Source organism: Melanostigma gelatinosum, assembly GCF_949748355.1.
Source record: "Melanostigma gelatinosum genome assembly, chromosome: 5".
NCBI classification, from domain to species: domain Eukaryota; kingdom Metazoa; phylum Chordata; class Actinopteri; order Perciformes; family Zoarcidae; genus Melanostigma; species Melanostigma gelatinosum.
The window spans coordinates 20397534-20419215 of record NC_136638.1 but is presented as its reverse complement, the minus strand read 5'-3'; the positions used below and the strand labels follow the sequence as shown (position 1 = coordinate 20419215).

The 21682-nt window shown below is 42.1% G+C and overlaps 3 protein-coding genes across 4 annotated transcripts; 2 read left to right on the top strand and 1 right to left on the bottom strand.

Annotated features, from left to right (window-relative positions):
• Positions 1 to 1131: 1131 nt before the first annotated feature.
• trmt12 (tRNA methyltransferase 12 homolog) lies at positions 1132 to 3936 on the top strand (the record flags this gene model as incomplete). The annotated part of the gene is made up of 7 exons (XM_079269210.1): positions 1132 to 1280; positions 1481 to 1649; positions 1753 to 1951; positions 2054 to 2204; positions 2341 to 2450; positions 2714 to 2871; positions 3586 to 3936. Exons 1-7 carry the CDS (start codon positions 1228 to 1230, stop codon positions 3934 to 3936), a joined length of 1191 nt encoding a protein of 396 aa, XP_079125336.1. The 5' UTR covers positions 1132 to 1227.
• A 1519-nt stretch (positions 3937 to 5455) lies between these two features.
• Positions 5456 to 14985, top strand: sytl4 (synaptotagmin-like 4). 2 transcript variants are annotated; one of them, XM_079268164.1, is made up of 18 exons: positions 5456 to 5524; positions 5625 to 5689; positions 7210 to 7395; positions 7714 to 7929; positions 8174 to 8283; positions 8392 to 8494; positions 8578 to 8733; positions 9574 to 9643; positions 9775 to 9862; positions 9986 to 10080; positions 10741 to 10833; positions 11314 to 11492; positions 11820 to 11922; positions 12407 to 12568; positions 13391 to 13496; positions 13578 to 13686; positions 13759 to 13967; positions 14608 to 14985. In XM_079268164.1, the coding sequence occupies exons 3-18, from the start codon at positions 7262 to 7264 to the stop codon at positions 14742 to 14744; spliced, it is 2070 nt and encodes a 689-aa protein (XP_079124290.1). In that variant the 5' UTR covers positions 5456 to 5524; positions 5625 to 5689; positions 7210 to 7261; the 3' UTR covers positions 14745 to 14985. The 2 variants fall into 2 exon arrangements, with proteins under 2 accessions (XP_079124290.1, XP_079124291.1); XM_079268165.1 differs by having other exon boundaries at positions 14605 to 14985.
• A 180-nt stretch (positions 14986 to 15165) lies between these two features.
• On the bottom strand, positions 15166 to 21555 carry srpx2 (sushi-repeat containing protein X-linked 2). Its single transcript, XM_079268166.1, has 10 exons — positions 21317 to 21555; positions 19409 to 19486; positions 19078 to 19269; positions 18486 to 18662; positions 18055 to 18178; positions 17844 to 17965; positions 17568 to 17747; positions 17315 to 17448; positions 17076 to 17197; positions 15166 to 16023 (listed from the first exon to the last, which is right to left on the bottom strand). Exons 1-10 carry the CDS (start codon positions 21360 to 21362, stop codon positions 15843 to 15845), a joined length of 1356 nt encoding a protein of 451 aa, XP_079124292.1. The 5' UTR covers positions 21363 to 21555; the 3' UTR covers positions 15166 to 15842.
• Between the last annotated feature and the right edge of the window lie 127 nt (positions 21556 to 21682).

Here is a 21682-nt window from a genome sequence, read left to right as displayed (position 1 = left end):
TTTTGGTCTACTCCAGAGGAGAACATTATTAATAGAAGACCTGTCAGACGCTCCTCTGACCAACCTGCCAACTCAGGTTCAAATGTACTCGTGACTGCAGACTGCTAAAAGTCTGAATTTTAGTAGTAGAAAAAAAGTAGAAAAGAGTACAAATATAAAATACCAATTAAGATAAAATATAAATAAAAGGTGCACATAACTTTAACCCCCTAAGAAGGAAAATGGTTGAATATATGAAAGACTTTCCATACCACCTCTACAATACCACTAATGAAGAAATACAAAAATGCATCCAGTATTACAGAGAACATATAGTGTACTAGCATGATGCTTGTATGAAACTATTTCAAATACGACTTGAAATCACTCCAAAAAGTACAAGTGTTTGATCTAGCTAATTTATAACCTTTGGACTAAAAGTCAGGATATTTTGGCCTCTGTTGCATCCATTTTGACCATTCTTTATTTAAAAATAGTCTCCAAAAATAGTACAACCAACGTTATGGAAGTGTAACAACCCCAAGAGTGACCCTTAAATGAAATGTCTCGCACACAAAAGAATGATACGTGTAGATGACCACGGGTCACCTTTTTATTAACCATATATCAACGTTACTTTTCTCTGTCTCGCTACTATGTAACGTAGTTAGCGTAAGTTTACGCACCCTCCTGGGTTTGTCACATTGAGCCGTTTGTCTCCATCTGTCGACATCCACGAGCCACTTTGTCCAAACTGCTACTGCTCTATTCCTGACGTGCTCTAACAAAAATGTAATGTAAATTAAGACATATTCATCTTTTACTCAGAAATTGCTCCTCGTCGGCGTCAAAAAGGCGGAGAATGGTGGCGTTTTAAATTCAGACGTAAGCAAGATAAAGAGTTTGCGCTACCCGTCAATGTTTACAATAAAGCTTTTGTAATTTGAAACGCCCGTCCTAAAAAACAGTCCGACAAGCAACACGCGTTGATTGAACAGCAACAGGTGTTGTGTCAAATACTGTTACCCAGTCGATATGTGTCTCCCCCCCACCTAAACCCCTATCAGCCCTTATCCATAACCGCAAAGACCGAGGGCGCTATCGCTTTAACTGAAGGGAGGCACTGTTCGATGAGGGAACTGATTCCGACATAACACCTGTTCCGGTATCTGTAATTTCGTTGTATGCTAAATTATCGAGTTTTAACCGTCATACATAAATACTGGAGATATGTTTGCGTGCTTGTAAATGGACGGTGTGCCTTGCCTTCGCGTGTCGCAGTGTCATGCACAGCAGTTCAGGTAATCAGTCATATAACTTAGCTTAGCTGCTTAAACTAGGTTAGCTAGCAGTTAGCATGGGAACCAGATACACTGATGGGAACCAAGAGCAATGTGGACTGAAAAAAATGTTTTCTGTGGCTGTCTGTAGTAATTTTAATAATATTTTTTATTTCAAATAATAAGATCATGATCTTATATGACGGTTGAACCTTTTACAGGATATGTCTACAGTCCAAAGGGGCTCTTGATCTGAGTTTATCTTTACTGAAAGACTCGGATGAGACAGTCCTCTTGCCCATTTCCGCATCCTGTCTGCCACAACTTGATCTGCTCTCCCTCAGAGCCACAGTGGTTTCAGAAGGTGCTTGTGAAGTAGTCTGGAGTCAGGTAATTTAGCTGAGCTTCACTGGATACAATAAGTAACAGATAGTACTATAGTACAGCTTTAACGTATTTCTATGTATTTCCTGTTGTCCTGTTTACACCACAGTCCCACCTGCAGTCAAAGATAAAGAGAGGAAGGACAAGTGGCAATAAACTAGAGAAAATCCTCCAGGAGGTGTTGGAATCTCACGGTGAAGGATGGACAGAGGAGCTGAGGGGGGACCTCCCTCGCAGCTTCCAGAGGCATGGAGACCTCCTCCTGCTGGGAGACAACTGCTTCTCCCTGCCACTCTGGAAGAAGATGGGTACTGTTCTCAAACTCATCCTCACTTTTCTGTAGTAATATGTGGACAAAAAAAAAAATCTCAAGGACATTTATTGATCGATTTTGACTTTTATTTTTTTAGATCAACAGATATGGAGTGTGGTGGCCAGAGGCCTGGGGGCAAAGCGGCTGGCAAAGACGAGTCGAATATCCACAGATGGTTTTCGGTCTCCTGTGGTGACGATGCTGTTCGGAGAGCACAGCTGGGTCAAACATGTGGACAATAGGATTAGGTAAGTCTCAGTCCTAATCAATCAGTCATTCGTTTGCTGTTGATTTGCAACATGAAACATTTGGGCACTTGAATGAAAAATGTGACCATGACTGAAACACGTCTTAACTTTTGATTTCTTCACCTTTTTGTTTCAGTTATGAGTTTGATGTCACCCGATGCATGTTCTCAGCTGGAAACATAACGGAGAAGCTCCGGGTGGCTGGATTTGACTGCAGAGGGGAGACTGTGGTGGATCTGTATGCAGGTGGGATAACTGACAATGTGTGACATGGTTTTGACATGAATGAAGGATCCTCTTTTAACTTAATCATCAACAAAGGAGAAATGATAAAATGCACAATCCTAGATGTTTCATTGGATTTCTCTGGTGGATTTCGTCTTTAGTTCAGGTTCCAGGTGTATTTCCTGCCCCATCATGTTACTTTGCTTGTGTCCAACCCTTGTACTCTTCAGTGGTAATTAAACATAATTTGAATTATTAACTATCACAGCTGTGTCTTGTGTCAGGTATTGGATACTTCACTCTCCCATATCTGGTCCACGCGGGGGCCAGTCGTGTTCACGCCTGCGAGTGGAACCCCGACGCAGTTCAAGCTTTACAAAACAACCTCGAAGCAAACGGGGTGTCTGACCGCTGCACCGTTCACCACGGAGACAACCGACAAGTAATGTTTCCATATGTGTCCCATACTGTGACCTGGATACGTTACAATATTAGCTTAGTATTAATAGATCGCATCTCTGTGTTGTCTTCAACGGAGATCTAAGTGAGGTTCACTCAGATATTAGTGGTATTGATGAGGTAATATCACAATAATAAAATAAGGAAAATCAAATATTACAGTTTGTCTATCACTGTTGTCATGAATAGATTTTCTGTGGAAAAATATTGTGATATTTTGATACACAATTATGTCATTTAAATTGATAACAAGCTGATTGTATTTCAAAACATCAACGCAATATTATACACATGAATATATTTGATATATTTTTGACATCACACTTGTTACCTTTCAACTCAGTTTGAGGAATATTCTTTATATGTGATTTTTTTTGTACTTAAATCTGATTCCAACTATATCTCGTAGTGCAAACCTCTGGCAGCCCTTTAACAGATGTTATGTCATGAAATTTGGCACAGTACGCGTATCTTGGTTTTAAAATCCCATCGGCCATCGTTTGATCTGCATCTAATCCTGAATAGCTCAAATCATTATCATCATCAATATTTTGTGCTCTGACTGTAGCTATAAAAATCAAATCAGCTTCATTACAAGAATGAAAAATAACGACACAAATCTATACACATTTTTTTGGAAAATAATTTAGTGTAAAAGAGCTGATATTAAAGAGCTTTTTATTTTTGTATTGTTTAGCTCCAGCTGTGTGACATCGCTGACCGAGTGAACCTGGGTCTCATACCGAGCTCTGAGGACGGCTGGCCCGTTGCCTGTCGACTGCTGAGGAGAACAACCGGTGGCGTTTTGCACATTCACCAGAACGTTACGTCAGCGATCGGCGATGCCACCCACAGGACTTCTGGGAAGAAAGCTGCCGGAGAGGCGTGGCAGGCCTGGGCTGATGACACAGCAGACCGCATCGCCTCTCTTTTAGAGGACACCACTGGTGCACGGTGGATAACAAACAACCGGCACATAGAGCATGTGAAGTCGTACGCACCTCATGTTCACCACATGGTGCTGGACTTAGAGTGCAGACCACCCTGAGCTGAGGAGATCAACACAAATGTTTCGTGCGTTCATGATTCTAATGTGCTGCTATCCAGAGAAGAAATGGGAAGCGTTGTTCGTGAAATCAGCTGCTGCTGTGTTTTTATAAACCTATATTTATCCAGAGCAGGTCCTCTGGCACTGAGCACAAATGCTATTTTTCTGTTTTTTTAAGAAACGCCCTGCATATATAATCCCATCTGGAAGCTGCCAAGCTGTACCATGCACAGCCTTATCTGTCGGCCACCGGATAACAGTGGTGGCTTGAGGTGATTTGCTCAAGGGCACCTCATTGTCCTGTTATACTCACTGTATATAAAAATATAGTATTTCCTGGTTTGTCGGTTTATCTTTGGAACCTCAGGAGGCAGCAGCCAATTGAATCCATCCTACATGACTGTACACTTATGAGCTGTAACCAGGTGACAAATTGAAGGGAAAAAAAACTGCATGAGTGGAGAGACGGAGTGCCTTTTGCTTACATACCTGGGAGTTACTGAATGGTTTCATCAGCATGGGAATGATGTGAATCCTATGATATGCCCTTCACAGTCAGCAGGTCTGACCCCAATTGAACAGCGATGGGAGATTTTGGAGCCGAATAAGGGAACGTCTTCTGGTGTTCATCCCTCCAGTAGAAAGCACTGGAGCTGCTCTGGTTGTGGTGGACCAACATGTTTACGAAGACAGCTGGTGTTGTTTTTGGGGTAACGGGGTGAAAAGTACAAAATGTGTCTTTGCACAACTTGTCAAAAGAGCCATATTCAACAGACACAGTTGGATTTTCTTAGTGAGTGATGGCCTCAATGAGTTGCTGTATTAATCAATGAAATACAAAGTCAGCAGAAGTGTCCAGGCTCATCTCTGTCTGTAAATTCATGGAGGCACCTGGTTGTGCACATATTAATATTTAAATCAACAAAGACTCTCCTGCTTAAATAAGATTATATTTACAATGGGGACAAGAGACCCTAGGAAGTTATTAATTCATTTTTGAGAGAAATAATATCTCACACTGACCTCTTAGATACCAGAGATTTGTTTTAAGTCTGGGTGAGACTTTAAAACTATTTATAGGCCGGGTAATTATTTGCTTAACAATGTGCTCCACCATCACTTTGCATACGCCTTGATAATAAATAATGGAACAGTGTTTATGCAGGCACACCATCTGTAGTGCATTATTTTCTCAACAGCAATAAATGGCTCATTCTTTGTTTACGTGTTGCTTTTCTCACTTAACTTCTTTTTTTTCCTTCAAAAGTAAAAAGCCTGCACTTTCCTGAAACTGTTACCGGTCACGTTCGTAGAGTGAGCAGAAATAAAAATGAATGGACTGTTTCAATGGGTCACATGTTCCACGTGCAGCCCTCCTGTGGTGAGCACGGCACAAGGAAATGCACCTGGCATGGAAAATGTGGAGAGGCGCTCCTGCCTCTCGGCTGCAAACTTTCCTTGTCTTCCGGTACTCGGGACTCCTCGAGCGCGCACAAAAAGTCAACACTTTTTTTTGGAGACGGGAGGCAAGAAGGAGAAGACGAAGTGGAAAAGTCAGGTCTGCATGTGCGCACAGCCAACGAGGAAAGTGAGTGAAGCAGTTTATGGACACACGGAAATGTAATAATCTTAAATGCACTGTTAGCTCGTCTGCTACTTTTAACCCTTTTTGTTGTGTTTTCTGTCAGGAATATCTCGCTGTCGTCCGTAGTGACGCAATCCGTGTAGCGGTGGTGAAGTCGACTTTTAACAGGTACGTGGGTCATTTAATTTATATTGCGTAGATCTACTTTTCTTTTAATTAACAGCCGATTTCAGACTTATCCATGTGGTAAAATAATCAAATCGTACATACATAACGCTTTAAACGTTCGACCGTTGGAGTCGCAGCCGTTTGCGGCTGAATTATAACAGTTTATCGCACTTTTGTTGCGCTACAAGAACAAGACGCGCATTCTTTTTCACGTTTGTTAAATCCATTCTGTCAATGACATTTGCAGTTGCATGTCTCAATGTTTGTTTTAAACAAATTCCTTCCTTATTCTCCATTGTTTCGTGTTTGTAAAGGATGTTTCCAGTTCGTGCACTATCTCTGTCATCTGGTGCAGACGCATATATGCGCCATTTCCTTGAAGGTTAAGTTTTACCTTATCAAGTTTCCTTACAGGTATTGTTGAACTTCTGCTACAGTTAGTTGGCTTCAGGCATTCAAACAATGAGGAAAAAGTTTTCAAACCAATTTTGACTTCCAGCTTTCCCCACTTGTTCTGTACTGAACAGGCACAATTTCCTCCCCTCTTTTGATCCACTTCAAATGGAGCGTAACGTTTGTGAAGGGAGCCTGACAGACATGGGGGGATTATGAGACAATGGGCCTCTGCATGGGCACAGATGTTCAAAAGGCCCCATCTCCTCTCCTACATGGAGCAAGACAGACGTTACAACCGCTAGTTGTTTTTATGTTGTATTGTGTCTCTTTATGGTTGTTTTCCCCCCTTTCATAGTCTTGAGTCTCTTTGCAGCTGTTTTGCATATCTTAGTAGTTGCTTTGGTCTCTTTGTAGACTTTGTGTGTCGTTTAATGTCGCTTTGTGGTCATTTTGAGTCTCTTCCTGGTTGATTCGTGTCTCTTTGGCTGACTATTTTGGGCCCCTGGACCTGTGCCAGGTCGGCCTGGTAATACATCCATGATGACTGGTGATAAAATTTGGATTAAACAAATTGTGAATTTACTGAACTCCACCCAGATCTCTGTATACTTAGAGGGTGGGAACCCTTCACAGTAGCTAAGTTCATGTTGTTTTGCCTGGCTCTCTTAAAACAAACTTTCACCCGGGCAGAGGCTTTCTGTGGGAAGTTTTTCATCCTCTAGCATCCTGGTTCCTTTGAGTCATCTATCTTTTTTGGAACACTGGATGAGGCCAGTTTGCTGTAATTCCTGTCCTTGAAAATGGAAAACATGCATCTGAGTCAGTCTCTGTTTGCTTCCTAGTTATCTAGATTCCCATGAGCAATCCTTTTTTGACAGATGGACATAAGGCTTTTTAAATACAACTCTTGTACTCAAACTATCCATCACAAAGTTGCTGTACTGAGGCTTCACTCTACGCTTATTCGTCATTTGACGAGGACCACACAGCTGTTTCTGCCCGTGTGTATCTTCATCACTGCAGAGCATCACGTCAACAAGTTCCTTGTTTTACTCTTATTAAAACGGCCTCTGCAGTAGTAAAACAGTGGAGAGTTTATTCCTGAGGATTTGTTTCGTCTGTAGGAGATCTCCTCGATACCACTGAGCTGAGCCAGTTAAGCTACGTTGAGGGTTTATGGTTGAAGGCACGATGCCCGAGGCCGCCGACATGATCAACCTGGGCTTCCTGTCCGATTCTGAGCGGGAGCTGATCCTGGAGGTGCTGCAACGGGACGAGGAGCTGAGACAGGCTGAGGGGCAGCGTGTGCGGTGAGAACAGAGCACTTCCTCTTAATAATATATTTTCAAAGAAGACAGATTTTCAGATTTGGAACCGGAACGGACGTTGAAACCAGTGAGTTTTGACCTACATGATAAAAGTTAATACAATATTTCTGTTAATTGATTATTCAACAAGTTTTATTGACTATAAAACATACAAATCACAAATGTTTTATTTTAATTCAGAGAAATGTATAAATGTAAAACATGTTACAATATTTAAAATAACTTGTCGTCACTAGACAACTCAAGAAGTTTCTCAAAGGACAACTTCTCCTCTTCTTTAATATTTGTGTTGTGTCTCAGGAGTTTGAAGGCAGAGTTGCTGGATGTGAAGAGGAAAGGGGCCAAACGTGGCAGTGGAAGATACAGTGACCGTAGTTGTGGCAGATGCCAGCAGCCTCTGAGTCGACTGACTGTTTTCTCCAGCCAGTGTAAGATTTGCAATCACCATGTGTGCAGCAAGTGCCAAGCAGTCCTCCCCGACGGATCCTGGCGGTGCAACGTGTGTGCCAAAGAGTCGTAAGGGATTGTTTTGTTTATCCTTTAACTTGCCAGAATAATTGTGTCTGGATACAATCCGTTTGTCTTTAGGGTTTATGTTGTCAACAAATTCTGAAAAGCTCCGAGCCCATCCATGCCTCGTGAATATGTAAAAGTCACACATGAATTGTGCTTATATTTATAATCTTAAGTTTGTGTTATCGGTCAACATTTCTCACAATTACCAACTGTAGCATGTGCTCCTGACTGTGTTGGATTCTAGGGATCTAAAGAAGAGAACGGGTGACTGGTTCTACGATCAAAGGATCAACCGTTTCTCCCTGGTGCCTGTTCACGACCTCGTGAGAGCCTCCCTGAAAATGAAAGCCCAGGGTGAGTGCAGGAAGAGGAAGTGGGTATCGATTGTTCAACCGGGAATGTAAACAGCTCTGTCACTGGAATGTAACTGGTGTGCGATTTAACTTTTGTTCTGTGTTCTAGGGAAGAAGCGTGAAACACTGTTGAGAAGTACTGAAATGAACCCAGATCCTCCGATTCCTGTGCCACGGGTCAGACAGAATAATCCGATAACGGATAACAAAGGGTGCGTCGTCATTCTTCTCGTCAGTTTAAGAAATGTTAACGGATTTTCAGATTCAGAACATTTCAACCGTGTCATATTTCCAGTCATTCAACCGAGAATTCAGGATCGATTGCTTCAAAGGAATCATTTGAAGTTTGGTCAAAGTCAACACGCTGCGACTCGGAGTCTGCAGGAAAGAACAGTGTAACTAGCAGTGAAGCAGGCACTCGGTCTGGCCATGTGACCCCTGAGCAGCAAAGGTAAAGTTATTCTGAAACGTCCAAACACTACACGTTGACTTTAAAGACTCACTTTAATGGCAGGAGGTGTAGTGTTTGTCCCTCCTTCCCCATAGCCGGTCAGTGTACTGGAGTAGTCCAATCGAATGCATTTTTAATGACAAACTGCATTGTAATTTGTTTCGAAAATCCTTTTTAACAATCAGATAAATAAGTTGAATATTCACAATTTAATTTTACTACACATTTTGATTTGTTGGCCTGAACCCTAAACTTCCTAGTTTCCACTAAAATGGTACAAAAGTGTCAAAGTGGAGAGATAAACATAAAAAAATAACTTTGCAGTGAAAAAAAGATTGCCGATTATGTCGTTTTCAATAGATCTTGTGAAGGGAGATGTGTTGTCTTGTTCACCTGACCCTATAGTTTGAGTGCACTGTTAAAATTGAGAATCATAATATTAAATCGGCACATTCAGCTTCATTATGTAGATGGGTGTGGAATATCCTGAGAAGCATAAACTCCCAAATCATGAATAGCGCAGCACTTCAATGAAGGTATTTACTCATGCATGGACGTTTTGGGCTTTGCTGAAAAACTCTTGCACGCCGAGTAATCATCTGCCTGAAACGTCCGGGCATGAATCAATAACTTAATTGAAGTGCTGTCCTGTTCATCTTTATTCGGGTTCTACTAAAACCCACAGGTTGCAGACAAAATTTGCTGAAATGTCCCAATTGCCAGATAGTGTAATTGGGATGAGACACTGAGTCACACACACAAGATGACACATTTAGTTTACTTCTATTTGAATGTAAAATGTTGTAGCTGTTATTAATAATGATTTGTGTCATCATACAGGAGAGAGAGCTCTTTCGTTCCGTCCAGCCCAGCAGAGTCCACTGTTTCCAGTCTGACCGCTCCAGTCAAAGTAGGTGTCGTTAGCGTTGACGGCGCCAACGTGGAAGCTAACGACGTATGCTTCTTTCAAGTGACAGGTTCATGTTTCTGTGTCAAACCATTTAAAAAAACAAATTGTTCTGACTGACTCTGTGACTACAGGCCCCAGAAGTAAAACCGGTCAGCCCGAACCCGGAGATAGATGTCGACAGACTCTTCAAGAAGAGCATCAAACGAGACCCAAAACCTGGTTAGCATCTGTTGTTACCATGTGCAGTTTTCGTGCAATTCAGTTGTTTTTCTTCGTCCAGAACCAAATGAAAAACATTGTGTGTATCGCAGCTTAATTGCTGGTCTGACTGTTTTATACCAGAGTATATATCGACACTGGATCTGCGTGATGTACGTGACAAATCAGAGGCCTCGATGGGCAACAGGAGCCAGTCTGTACCGGGCCTCGACATACAGGTAAGGATCTAGCTTTTCATACACTTATAAACTGTTTTGTCATGAATCTGTCATTTCTTTTATTTTTCCCATCAACTGAAATATTCTGCCATTTTATAAAACATTTGTCTCTTTCTCTTTACATTCTGCACCATAATAAAGAAACCTCAGTGTAGGAACACGCAGCTGATCCGTCTCCGATTACATTTTTAAAAAATAGTTTCAATTCAAATTTTCCAGCATCCCCAGCACCATGATATACTTCAGGAGGCGGTTTTCGTAGATCTAGCTATCGAGCAGCAACCGAGCAGAGAAAAAGTGACAGTCAAGCCTAAAATGAAACCTGTTTAGTTGCTCCATTTAATTGTGGTCTTTGAGGCTATCTGCATGCTATCTTTGCCTCTCCTGTGCTGGTTTATTTCCTGTTATTCGTTGAATGTCACTGCCAAATGGAGACCATCCTCTGATTGTAGGACATATCACTACAGCCTGGCATTTACAGTTGGTTTTAAATAGTTTAACAGTTTTCTGCTTTTTAAATTGACTATAATTCTATTAACAATAAGTTGTTGGTTTTCTGAATAACACGAGCCTTATTTTTTTCTTACAACAAAAAAACTGAGGATAAACATCCCACTGTGTCTTTGATCAGGCTTTCACATGTGTATTGTGTTGCTACAGGAAGACGGAGAGGAGGATGAAGATATTGACAGCTTGGTTAGCTTTCATAAAAGGACAATCGCGTCGAGCTCCTACAGCCTGAATAGCTCAAAGGTAAAGTATTGACATTTCTCACAGCTCGCATTAGTCCTCGAAAGGCTCTTTTGAAGAGCAGCTCATTATGTCTCTCAGAACGGAACTAATGTTCGATAATCTGAACGAGCATCTGTAACCTCAGGACATCCTGCAGCAAGTTAGGAAGTGTGAAATTGATGTGTAGCGTCTACCAAAGTGTTTCTATAGTTACCAAAGGCACAGGGGGAAGCAAAGCTGCGGCCAATCTGGATTCAGATATTGACAGAAACATCCTGATCTTTGCTAATTGGTTTGTCCATCTCTGTTAACCCTTTCAGCATTGATATATAATGTATGATTTGTTTGTTTCCATGTTTTTTTTTCTGATCTGCAGCAATAAACCTGTAGAGCGTGTCTATCCAAACATTATCTTAATATTAGGTATTAATGAATCTTGGAACAAACACAGGAGTTGTTGATGATTATCTATTTAGGTCAGGTGTATGTATGTTTCTCCAGAGCACACTGGGCAGCCTGATGAGCATTTACAGTGAAGCAGGAGACTTTGACAGTGTGGAGGTGAGCGGAGACCTCGTCTTCTCTTTGAGCTACAACGAACACACCCAGAGCCTCCAAGTCCTCATCAAGGAGTGCCACGGGCTGGCCTACGGCGATGCCTCGAAGCAGCTGTCCCACCCGTAAATATTCAAATAGATGTAATGTGGAGGTCCACGATTTGAAGCACAGTTTGCTCAAATTTTGGCTTTCAGAGTGCAGATTGTGGCTCTGAAACAGACGCGTGGTTCCACACACACACACACACACACTCCTCAGTGATGTTAACACAGCTTTGATCTGTGTCGTTAAGAAGTTGCTGTGTTTACAAAAGTCTTGATACTCTTCCCCCAGAGGTGATTACTTGAGCGTCACAGGAAATTGAACGTCAACAGATATTTTCACCGCATTTAGTCAGCAAATAAGGCAAAAGAAGCAGCGGTCACGCTGTTCTCTTTTTTGTGTTTCAGTTACGTCAAATGTTATCTGCTCCCTGACAAATCTCGCCAGAGCAAAAGGAAAACCAGCATCAAGAGAAACACGGTCAACCCCATCTACGAAGAAACACTGAAGGTGATGGTTTATAGCGTGCACGTCTCTAACTGTTGACCTTATCCTGTTGACTCAATGACACTCCCTGATTAGTGACCTTATGCAATACCTGCTGCAAATAATGACTACACCTACAGAGACTATAAGATTGATATTGACATTAAAGATAAGAAAAGCTGTTAAATATTGATTTTGGTCCAGTGTAGTCTGCTTAAATACAGTGACAAACAATACTGCTAAAAGGGAAGCAGCAGGAAGAAACTATTTGTGAAGAATTACGGGGTTTTTTTTTTAGATTTGCTCTGTAAAAGAGGAAGAAGGTAATTGTTTAGATTTTTAAGATGGTTAATGGCGCTTCCGATAAGATCTGAATTCATCTTCTGCTTTAATCCGATTCATTTAAAACTCCCTTGGCACTAGAGCATTAATATTATAGAAGGTTTCAGTATTGAGACAGCCCTTTGATCAATCCTGTCGTCTTGTCCTCCTCCTCTCCCACTAACAGTACCCTATCAGCCGCAGTCAGCTGTTCACTCGCTCCATCTTGATATCAGTCTGGCATTATGGCCGCTTCAGCCGCAACGCCTTCCTCGGAGAGGTGGAGATCGCTCTGGACACCCGAGACCTCGACTCCCCGTACACGGACAGCGTGATTCTCATGGGGAAGGTAGATCAGAATGAAAGACGCATTAAAATACTGAGTAAACATGGGATGTACCATGTTATGTTTACTAACAAGCAGTCGAATAGAGGTTGGGAACGCCACAGGATACCTCTTGTTGATGGATTTAACATAGAGGAAACACCTCAAGGAAGAGGACTTCAAGGTGTTTGTTTATCCTTATGATCCAACAAACGTGCTGAATGTCTTTCCTTCCTCCTAAAATGTTTGCAAAGTTGTTATTTTTCCTAAAGGATTAGAGCCTGCCTTGTTTGCACACATGTTAACTTGTCAAACAAAAAGGGGACCCATGCGTAAAGTATTGTTGCACAGCACTACTGGAGGTCAGAAACGGCACCTGTTCAACTCATATTTATTATAAATATTGTTACCAACATTCTTTTATATTATAGTACCATTTTTCAGAGAAAACAAAAGTCTGGCAATCAACACTTGGTCAGCGAGTTGTCAAATGGACAAGAGCACAAAAAGTGCTCCAACAAAGCACAATCATGTCTGACAAAATGCACATCAGCTCACTTTTTATACCCAGGCTAAGGGGGACTCAAAAATGATGTGAAAACTCTCCTAACCTCAAACAGATTGGATGATTTGTTAATCTGCGTAATTTTGTATCAGTAATAACCCTAATTCAAAGAAACCTTTTGTAAATATGGTTTGCTATGTTAATGGCAATTTCCTTCCACGCACAAATATTGAAATTTGCCGCCGCAGCCATCCAGTGTCAGCCAGGTTTTGGTGTCGAGGGCTGCTTCTCTGTATGTGTTGTTGTTTGTGTCCTAAATATCGTGTACCTTTCTTAAACAGTCGCCCTCTGGTGGGCCTGCTTCAGTGTTTGCTCAGTACAAAGGAGAGTTGGTGATCTCCTTGAAGTATGTCACGCCTACAAAGCCAAAAACCGAGACAATCAAAGGTAAGACTATGACAAGAAACTCTGCCTGCGTTTGATGCACTTTGTGCCTTCATTTTCTAAGCGTGTCCATCTTCTCCTCAGGGAAAAAGGTGGTGGGTGAGGGAGGAGGAGAACTACATGTCTTCATTAAAGAGGCAAAGAATTTGATGGCATTGAAACCAGGAGGGACCTCCGATAGCTTTGTAAAAGGGTGAGTGACAAACTGCAGTTTTAAAATGGCATATTGCATTTCTCTTTTTAAAACACGTTTGTGGTTCTGCAGGTACTTGTTGACAGCTAAGGCAAAGACCACAAAGAAGAAGACTGCCGTTGTGAAGAAGAACCTGAACCCCCACTACGACCACACATTTGTGTACAAGGAGCTGGCTCTGGAGCAGCTGGAGGATATGTGGCTGGAGCTGACGGTGTGGGACAAAGAGGCCATGTCGAGCAACGAATTTCTGGGAGGAGTTCGTCTCGGCTCGAGAAAAGGTAAAAGATAGAACTCTCTACATACTTTATTCTTTTTGCGCCCGGCTTTCAGGGCTTTCATGTGAGAATGAATTGGATATTTCTCTTATTGTGTTGCTATTGTTATTCTGGGAGGTCTTGTTAGGCTTATTGGTTAACTTGAGTATTGTAAATCACCTTTTGTAAATGGCACCACATTCGCAGGGGTGAGCATGCATTTATTTTAGGGATTCTGATTTAATTAACGGCTTTTTGCTTGTCTGGTTCACAAAGGTTTTCGAGGAGGTAGATTCTTTTGTTTGTTGTTTTGGCCTTGGTTCATCCTGATTTATACTGCTTCAACCTTTTTGTAGTAGTAATCGTTTGGTTTTGGTACCCTAGACAGACTAGAGGTGTAAAACTAGAGGGAAGCGAAATTGAATTAACCTTCATAAAAAGAGAAACTAATACCCCGTCTACCCTTTTCATTTCATTGCCAAAGCGTTTCTGCCTTTGTGAGAAAGACTCGCTTAATTTTAGATTACTGTTTAAGCACCGTCGAGGCTTCCATTTGTTTTCCACAATGTGTGAAAATTCAGCGAGTACAAGGAATGTGCCATCATTAATAGTAAAAAAAGACTCTGCGCTTCATTTTACATTCATGTAATCTTCGCTCCAGCAGGGACTGTAACAACAGGAGAAGTGGAAATGGACCCAGCTGGAGAGGAAGTCAGTCTGTGGGAGAAGATGGTGCAGTACCCAGACTCGTGGGCAGAGGGCACTCTTCCACTGCGCTCCACCATGGTGAAGGGCAAATGAGGATTGCTCACAGGCGTGCACCCTCCAATAGAAACCAGAGACTAACGAGGAGAAGCTGTGACAAATATGAGATTGTGGATTATTATTATGTGGCCATTTTATCAGACTAGAAGCTTGTCGACTGAAGTGAACCTACACACTGGTTGGCTGTAAGCAGACTCACTGGCCTGCTGAACATCTGCCTCCCTGCATGGGGTTTGTCTTTAGCACCCCCCCCCCCCCCCCCCCCCCTCCCCCGACTGTGGACTGGTGCAATGTGCCAAAACATCACAACACTAAACTGTGGTCTGATTTTAAGAGCACCTACAGAGTCATTTCATGTTTCTAACATTCAGGCTGTATACATTATTGCACAGAAAAAGTGTTGAAATGATTCACCTTTTTCCTCATACTTATGTACAGAATTACACAGATGCGTGGGGAAACAAGTCGTTTTAATCTGGTATTATACAAAATTTCTGATATTGTATCCAACAAGTTGTGCTCCATATTGTAATACTGCTGTAAAAATTATATTTATATTAGTTGCATGAAAAGCCTTATTTTATTACGTTTAATGAATGGAATTTGTCTGTTTGCTGGTTTATATGTCGATTTTGAACTTTGAACTGTGTGATCAGTCGTGTTTACCTCAATGCCATGAATATTCTGTTCACCCAATAAAAACTGTACTAAACCCAAAGACTGTTCTTGAGCGTCCATACCAGCTGGATTTAAAAACAATCTCGAGACTTCCTCAGTCGCCTGTTGTTGAAGTGATTGTCGTCTTAAGTTCTCGTTCAACATCAGATCAGAACAAGGGCTCTTTGACAAAAATACTAATCCACCGCATGTAGCCAACATGTGATCTATAGTTCAAAATGTGATTATTTTAACAATGTGTTTTACTTTCTGCAGCTGTGATGTCCATTTGCTGGATTGTTTGAGAGAGAAAACAGTGCTAGAACTTCAGTGTTAAGTGATCATGAGGAACAGCCTTCTTCTTCCCCTCCTAATGTCCCTCTGGACCCGGTGTCTGCTTGTTTGTCCTCCTTCCTCATCTTGTGTTTGGTAAAGCTAATGAGTTTATCGCTGTGGCAACCGGAGAAGTTTATTAAATTAGTCACAGAAGTCCCTGTGGAGCTCCAGTCTCTCTCGCTCCTCTTCATCCAGCAGGAAGCTATCGATGTAGGAGAACAGCTCATCCGACGCCATCGGATGGATGAAGCGCTCTCGGTCCAGTCCGCGCTCGTCCAGCAGCAACATGCTAAAGTAGAATCTGGAGATTCTGAACACTTGCCTACAGAGAGAGACACACATTGGGTTATTAAAGGAACACTAATTTGATATCATTAAAGCTGCAATATTTATATTTATGCTCGTAGTGACTGATCCACGGATGATTATCACCCGCGAGACAGATATTTCCCTCAGGAGTTGGTGGAGACCATAGCAGAGCTAGAAGAAGAGTGATAATTGAACTAAAATTCACGAGGTGGCCAAAAATGCAACTGCAAATAAAAGGTAATGTTGCTTTGAAAGTCAACTTAACGCTAAAGCTTTCAGCTTTCAAAACCGAAACAATTAGCTGAAAGATGCTAAAAGGTGACGAAAATATAATTTATAAAAATAATATAGTTGGGTGATAATTCTCTTCATAATACAATCACCTAATGCATTACTAACATTAAAATATTCATTCAATCTAAACTCTGAAATGCTCTCTCGTTCACATTGATGGCGATATCCTTCAGCCCTAACGAGCATTGATCTGATGTAAACCGGTCCCTCTACTATTCTACCTTAGTGATGTCTGACTGTCTACATTTCTCAGAGTGCTTTGAATTAAATGTACCTCAACATGCCACAGCTGTGGGATTTGTATCAGTGGAGAGACTGAAAAAATGTTCCAGTCTGGAAAAAGTGAGCAGCGCCACATACTCCAATTACACATCTCTTTCTCTCTTCTGAGATAAACTGGTACCTACATGCTTGTCTTTGTGCAAAATGTGGACTTTTAAAGAATACCTCACTCATTGATTCTCATGAGAACCAAAGCCAGGTGTTTACTTTTGATGTTCTGTCAGTCTCGTCAAAATCCCATTCCTGCGATCCTGAAATTATGATGTCGCTATTTTTAACAGTGTTAATCCTTCAAGTGGATTTTTTCCACGGAGGATCCCCTTTTTATTAGAAGGCTCCTGACATTTTAAGAGCGTGGGGAGAAACAACCCCTTATTGTTAATGAGAATGGGAGTTATATGAAGCCAGACACACACACACACACACACACAGGATGAGCCATAAAACTGCTGAACAAGTAGGCCAAGTGCGGAGGTATCTAACTCTTACCTCAAACCTTCGATGACTTCAGAGCCGAGCAGACTTTCTTTAATGCGACCCGTCTCTCGAGGCGGGGAGCCCAGGAGCTCGATGACGGTTACATGTCGCAGGTCTAATCCACAGTCTGATTTCTGGTTGAAACAAAGAAAACAAGAAACTGATTTTTAGGCTCTTGTTCTGTCGGCACTTCTTATCATTTTGGGAGGGAATATTCACGTGAAGTCACCGGCGGCACAACTTTTCCTCACTTGTATCATGATGTTCTGCAGCTGGTAGTCTGGGTCAGATATGTTGGGCGCAGACATGATCAGCAGCCTCCTCTTTTCATAGAACTGATCCAGGAGAGCGGAGACTGTCTTTACATCTGATTTAATCTCCATTGCTAGAAACACACAAAGTCGCAATTGCATCCTGCATTGATACCTCCCACATGTATATAGCCTAGTATTGTGTTCATGTTGCAAATCCATAAGCATGATTGGAATTGTCACGCAGACTCACGAACACACTCGGCAGCATTTCCTCCCCAGCTGCGGTTGAACTGGCAGACGCGACTAGATACGCCCCTCCGTTCTTGTCCTCCGTCACAGTGGTATTCACATGTTGCACCATAGTTGTTCCCATCAGCGGAGCAGGTGAGGTAGCCGTGCATAGGTGGAGGTAGATCTGGACACCTTCTCACTGGAAGGAGGACACAATGCAAATGAGAAATCCAGTGTGTGATCCAAGTTATAATGAGTGAATGTGTATCTAAATTGATTTCATAAGTCAACTTACCCTCAACACGTACAATAAACTTGCAGGCCGCTCTGTTTCTGGCTTCATCGTACACTTTGTATCGGATAATGCTCGCTCCCTCTTTAAAGTCGGTGCCGGGCTCCTGGCCTACCAATATCACACTGCAGAGAGACGAGTGCAGTGAAGGCGGAGTGTTTAATTGCGTTTTAAGGTGAGCAGGAAAGGGAAGCGAAGGAAAGGAGCGACATACTCAAGTGATTTATCTGCCGTATCCGTAGCAGCCGGGGTGTCCCAGGTCACCAGAGCAGTGAGCTTTCCAGGCTCGGCAACCTTGAGTCTGGATGGAGGACACTTGATCTTTGGAGGATCGGTGTCTGAAATAAACAGGGATTTTGCAGGAAGGAAATTCCTCTTACTGTAGCAGTCATAGAGCAGAAGATGAAGACTGTAAGACAGCAGGCCACATTTCTGGATTCAGTCCAAAAACCAGAGGAGCAGGAAATACACACACACTGGCTTGTGAAAGAATCATGAAAAACTAGACAGCAATACAGATGGCCTGACTTCAGGTTCATTTCACGGTAGTAAGTTAAACCTCTAGTTGACAGTTCAACAGAGACTTTTGAGTTCAAACATCTGGTTAGCTTTATGAATCTGCAAAAACAAGACCTTCATTTGTACCTTCACAATCCGGCTGTGCTGTGCTCCACGAGCCGCTGCGCTGACAGACGCGCGAGTGTTCCCCCTCGATGCGATAGCCGGGGTCGCAGGTGAATTCGCACCTGGAGTCCACCATGAAGCCTTGGGTGCAGTTGTATCTGCCGTGTGGAATGAGGTGCAGCACATGGCAACGCATCTCTGAAGGAACACCACCACAAATGCATACAGTATGTTGAGTGAAAAGGACGAAAAACAGTCATGTCATCAATATACAGTTTATCTGAAATGATGAGGCTGATGATAGTCTATATTTTTGCCAACAAATCCTGTGAAAGACCAAAAGCAACAATGGCTGTTACAAAGGAACTGTCTTAGCAAATGTAATTCAAACACCAGACAATAGTGCATTTGTTGGGGACTACTTTTAGCAGTGGATTAATACACAATAATCTGTGCACTGTTGAGATTCTACAACAGCAGGATGGTGTAGTCCATGTTTACGGTAATCAAGGAACATACTAGCCAGTGCAATGGTGTGTTTTGAATCAGGAAAAAGTAGAATATCACCAGATTCACCCTCAAATATGAATTTAAAGTCTCAACTTCCACATACTGCGGCAGTAAGCAGTGCCAGACCAGCGTCTGTTGGCGAGACACTGAATTGAGCTCTTCCCCAGCAGTCGGTATCCTCGGTCGCAGCTCATCTCACAGCGGGTGCCCAACGTGCTCCTGTAGGCCGGGCCTCGAGGGGAGTGGCAGGTCACCTCCCCATTGGTCAGACCCGGAGAATGACACCAATGTGGGTCTGTGTTTAAAGAGTAAAGCCCAAATCTGTATGTTAAAGGGACATGATCTGATTGTAGACAGCAGAACGGTGTAATAACTGGCGTTACGTTGTCACATCACCCAACTCCCCCAGTGAGTGTTTGTTTTTCCATACGCACTTTTGTAGTCCAGCTGAGGAGCGTTGTCTTCTTCTACAAAGTCATTGTAGCCGTCGTACACTGTGGTCCCAGAGCCAGCTGAAAAAACAAACATCAGACAAACCATTAACAATCCTTATGTGACCATGGTTCTCACCACACAATCTCAATAACATTCCAGTCCATCGACACCTGGATTTGCAATCAGTGATGCTAACAGAAACTCCTGAGGGTTTTAAACGTGGAAATCCTCTAAATCGCATCACGTTTATGTGTCTAGTGTTTTCTGGCATTTTGGATCGACAGTAACATTCACCACAAGTTAGGACACACAGCATGTTTTCATTACTCACTTGGAGATTTTCCCTCTTACTCATCTCTTTCCATGTAATAAGCAGAAGGCGTGCGTTGCCAACTGTAGGTTACTGCGGCCTTGATTCAAAATGTTGTCTTTCTGCACAATGAATCCTCTTCACTGTGATCCTGCTCTCTCAGCAGTTGTGGTTCATAATCCATTTCGCAATCCCCAAGAAATGACTCCATGTTTAGAGCTGAGTGCCAAACTTTCCAGCCTGTCAACCTCCACCCCCATCTCAAGGCAGTTCCTGTGCTGCTTCCTTTGCTGCAGCTCAGCCCTTCTGTTTTCTGGCCCTCAAACAAACAGGGTTCACTTTTAACACGGTTTCTAATCATAACAATAATGACGCCTCACATGCAACTTCCCCTCTCTCTTCTCTGGAAGCTGCTTCAGATTGTTCCAGCGATGTGCAAATTAGAGCGATCGTCAGCGTTTTTTTTCTCATAATGAGCCCGATGTTCCACTCAGTAACACTTCCCCAGACTAATGTTTCCCAAGTCCCCCTCACAGAGAATTAGTCACAGAGGTAGAAAAAAACAAGCTACGCAGGGCCCAAGTAGAGGCATTACTTCAGGTGACATCATGCATGGCAGTTAAAAGTCAGTATCTTTAATTACATGCAGGTAACATTACTGCAGCGCTGAAAAGTAACAAAGCCCATTCACCCAATCACTGTATAATTGGTACTTAATTAACTAAACCATTTCATCTATTTTATACTTCTACTTTACTATTTCACAGGGAAATATTGTGCTTTTTAATACTTACTTCATTTAACTGATGGCTCAAGTGCATTGTTACAGATTAAACCACTGGTTTCTTAAGGATTTGGCTCATGAATGCTTGCAAAAAATAAGGACTGCAACTGAAGATTATTTTCATTATATATTAATCTTTTTGTCTCAAAATGTCAGAAAATAGTTCTGTTCAAATTTCCCAAAACCACAGCCCAAAGCAGCCAATGCTTAATAATAATATATGGGACCTTTTTCTGCAGACCTAGTCAGCCTACTTTTAATTTATTTTGAAATATTTGTATGTATGTAAGATTAAGACAGTATACATTCTATTCATCTGAGCTTCTGGGTGGATCTCAGGTCACGCTATTATCTCTGCAGGATTAAATAGAGGCTTCTGCACACTTGGCCCAGAGGGAAGACTGCTTAGTAATTAACTGGCAGTGATTGGAGCCCAGCTGTAATTAAACTGCCTGGTCAGCAAAGCAGAGGGGCTCCTGAAGCTCAACTACAAGCTCGATTTAAGTTCATTTTGACTGGATTCTGCTGCATCAATTCAGCTATTAATTCCTAAAGGGAGGAGTTGAATCCATTTGCATTCATCCAGTGGCCTCAACAATTCAGCACATCTGCATCTAATACAGTTGTTATTACTGTTGAGCTGAAGGTATTTCCCAACTGCAGGGATTGGAGGGGATTTCTATGTTTGAGTAATTTTAGCTAGCAATCGTGATACGATTTCTTTCTTTTTTTTTTACTTTTTCGAGAAGATTTACGAACAATTAAATTATATTTTGACTGAAGAAAGCGTGTTTCCTTATTTGTTGGACTTACCTTTGAAGTATAAAATGAGCACAGCAACAAAGCGGTTGAGAATCATGTTGACACTCCTGGAAAAACCAAAAGGTTTTTTTTGCTCAGGTTGGCTCAGATCCCAAAATCCCTCCGAAAAAGTACAACGTTCTAATCCAAAGAATGTTTACAGTCGCTTCAGCAAACGACTTTCAAAAAAAACGTTACTTTTTTTACATTATCCCCGCTGAGGACAATGGACGCTCCCGTCAAACCGGAGTCTCCGCAGTTTTTGAAAAGGATCCTTCTCGTTCAGCATCAAAGTCAAACACCACTTGGTGGCGCTATTGCATCTCCTGCGTTGATGTTTCCTCCCAACGCTGCATGAAACATGATGGCTGAGCCACG

Excerpts from the sequence above, each read along its gene's own strand:
- sytl4 (XM_079268165.1), top strand. The coding sequence starts at position 7,262 with ATGGTTGAAGGCACGATGCCCGAGGCCGCCGACATGATCAACCTGGGC. Across the intron at positions 7,396-7,713 it reads GCTGAGGGGCAGCGTGTGCG|GAGTTTGAAGGCAGAGTTGC; the intron begins GTGAGAACAGAG and ends GTTGTGTCTCAG. Across the intron at positions 7,930-8,173 it reads AACGTGTGTGCCAAAGAGTC|GGATCTAAAGAAGAGAACGG; the intron begins GTAAGGGATTGT and ends GTTGGATTCTAG.
- srpx2 (XM_079268166.1), bottom strand. The coding sequence starts at position 21,362 with ATGATTCTCAACCGCTTTGTTGCTGTGCTCATTTTATACTTCAAAG. Across the intron at positions 18,663-19,077 it reads TGGCACTGCTTACTGCCGCA|AGATGCGTTGCCATGTGCTG; the intron begins GTATGTGGAAGT and ends GTGTTCCTTCAG. Across the intron at positions 17,198-17,314 it reads TGCAGAACATCATGATACAA|AAATCAGACTGTGGATTAGA; the intron begins GTGAGGAAAAGT and ends TGTTTCAACCAG.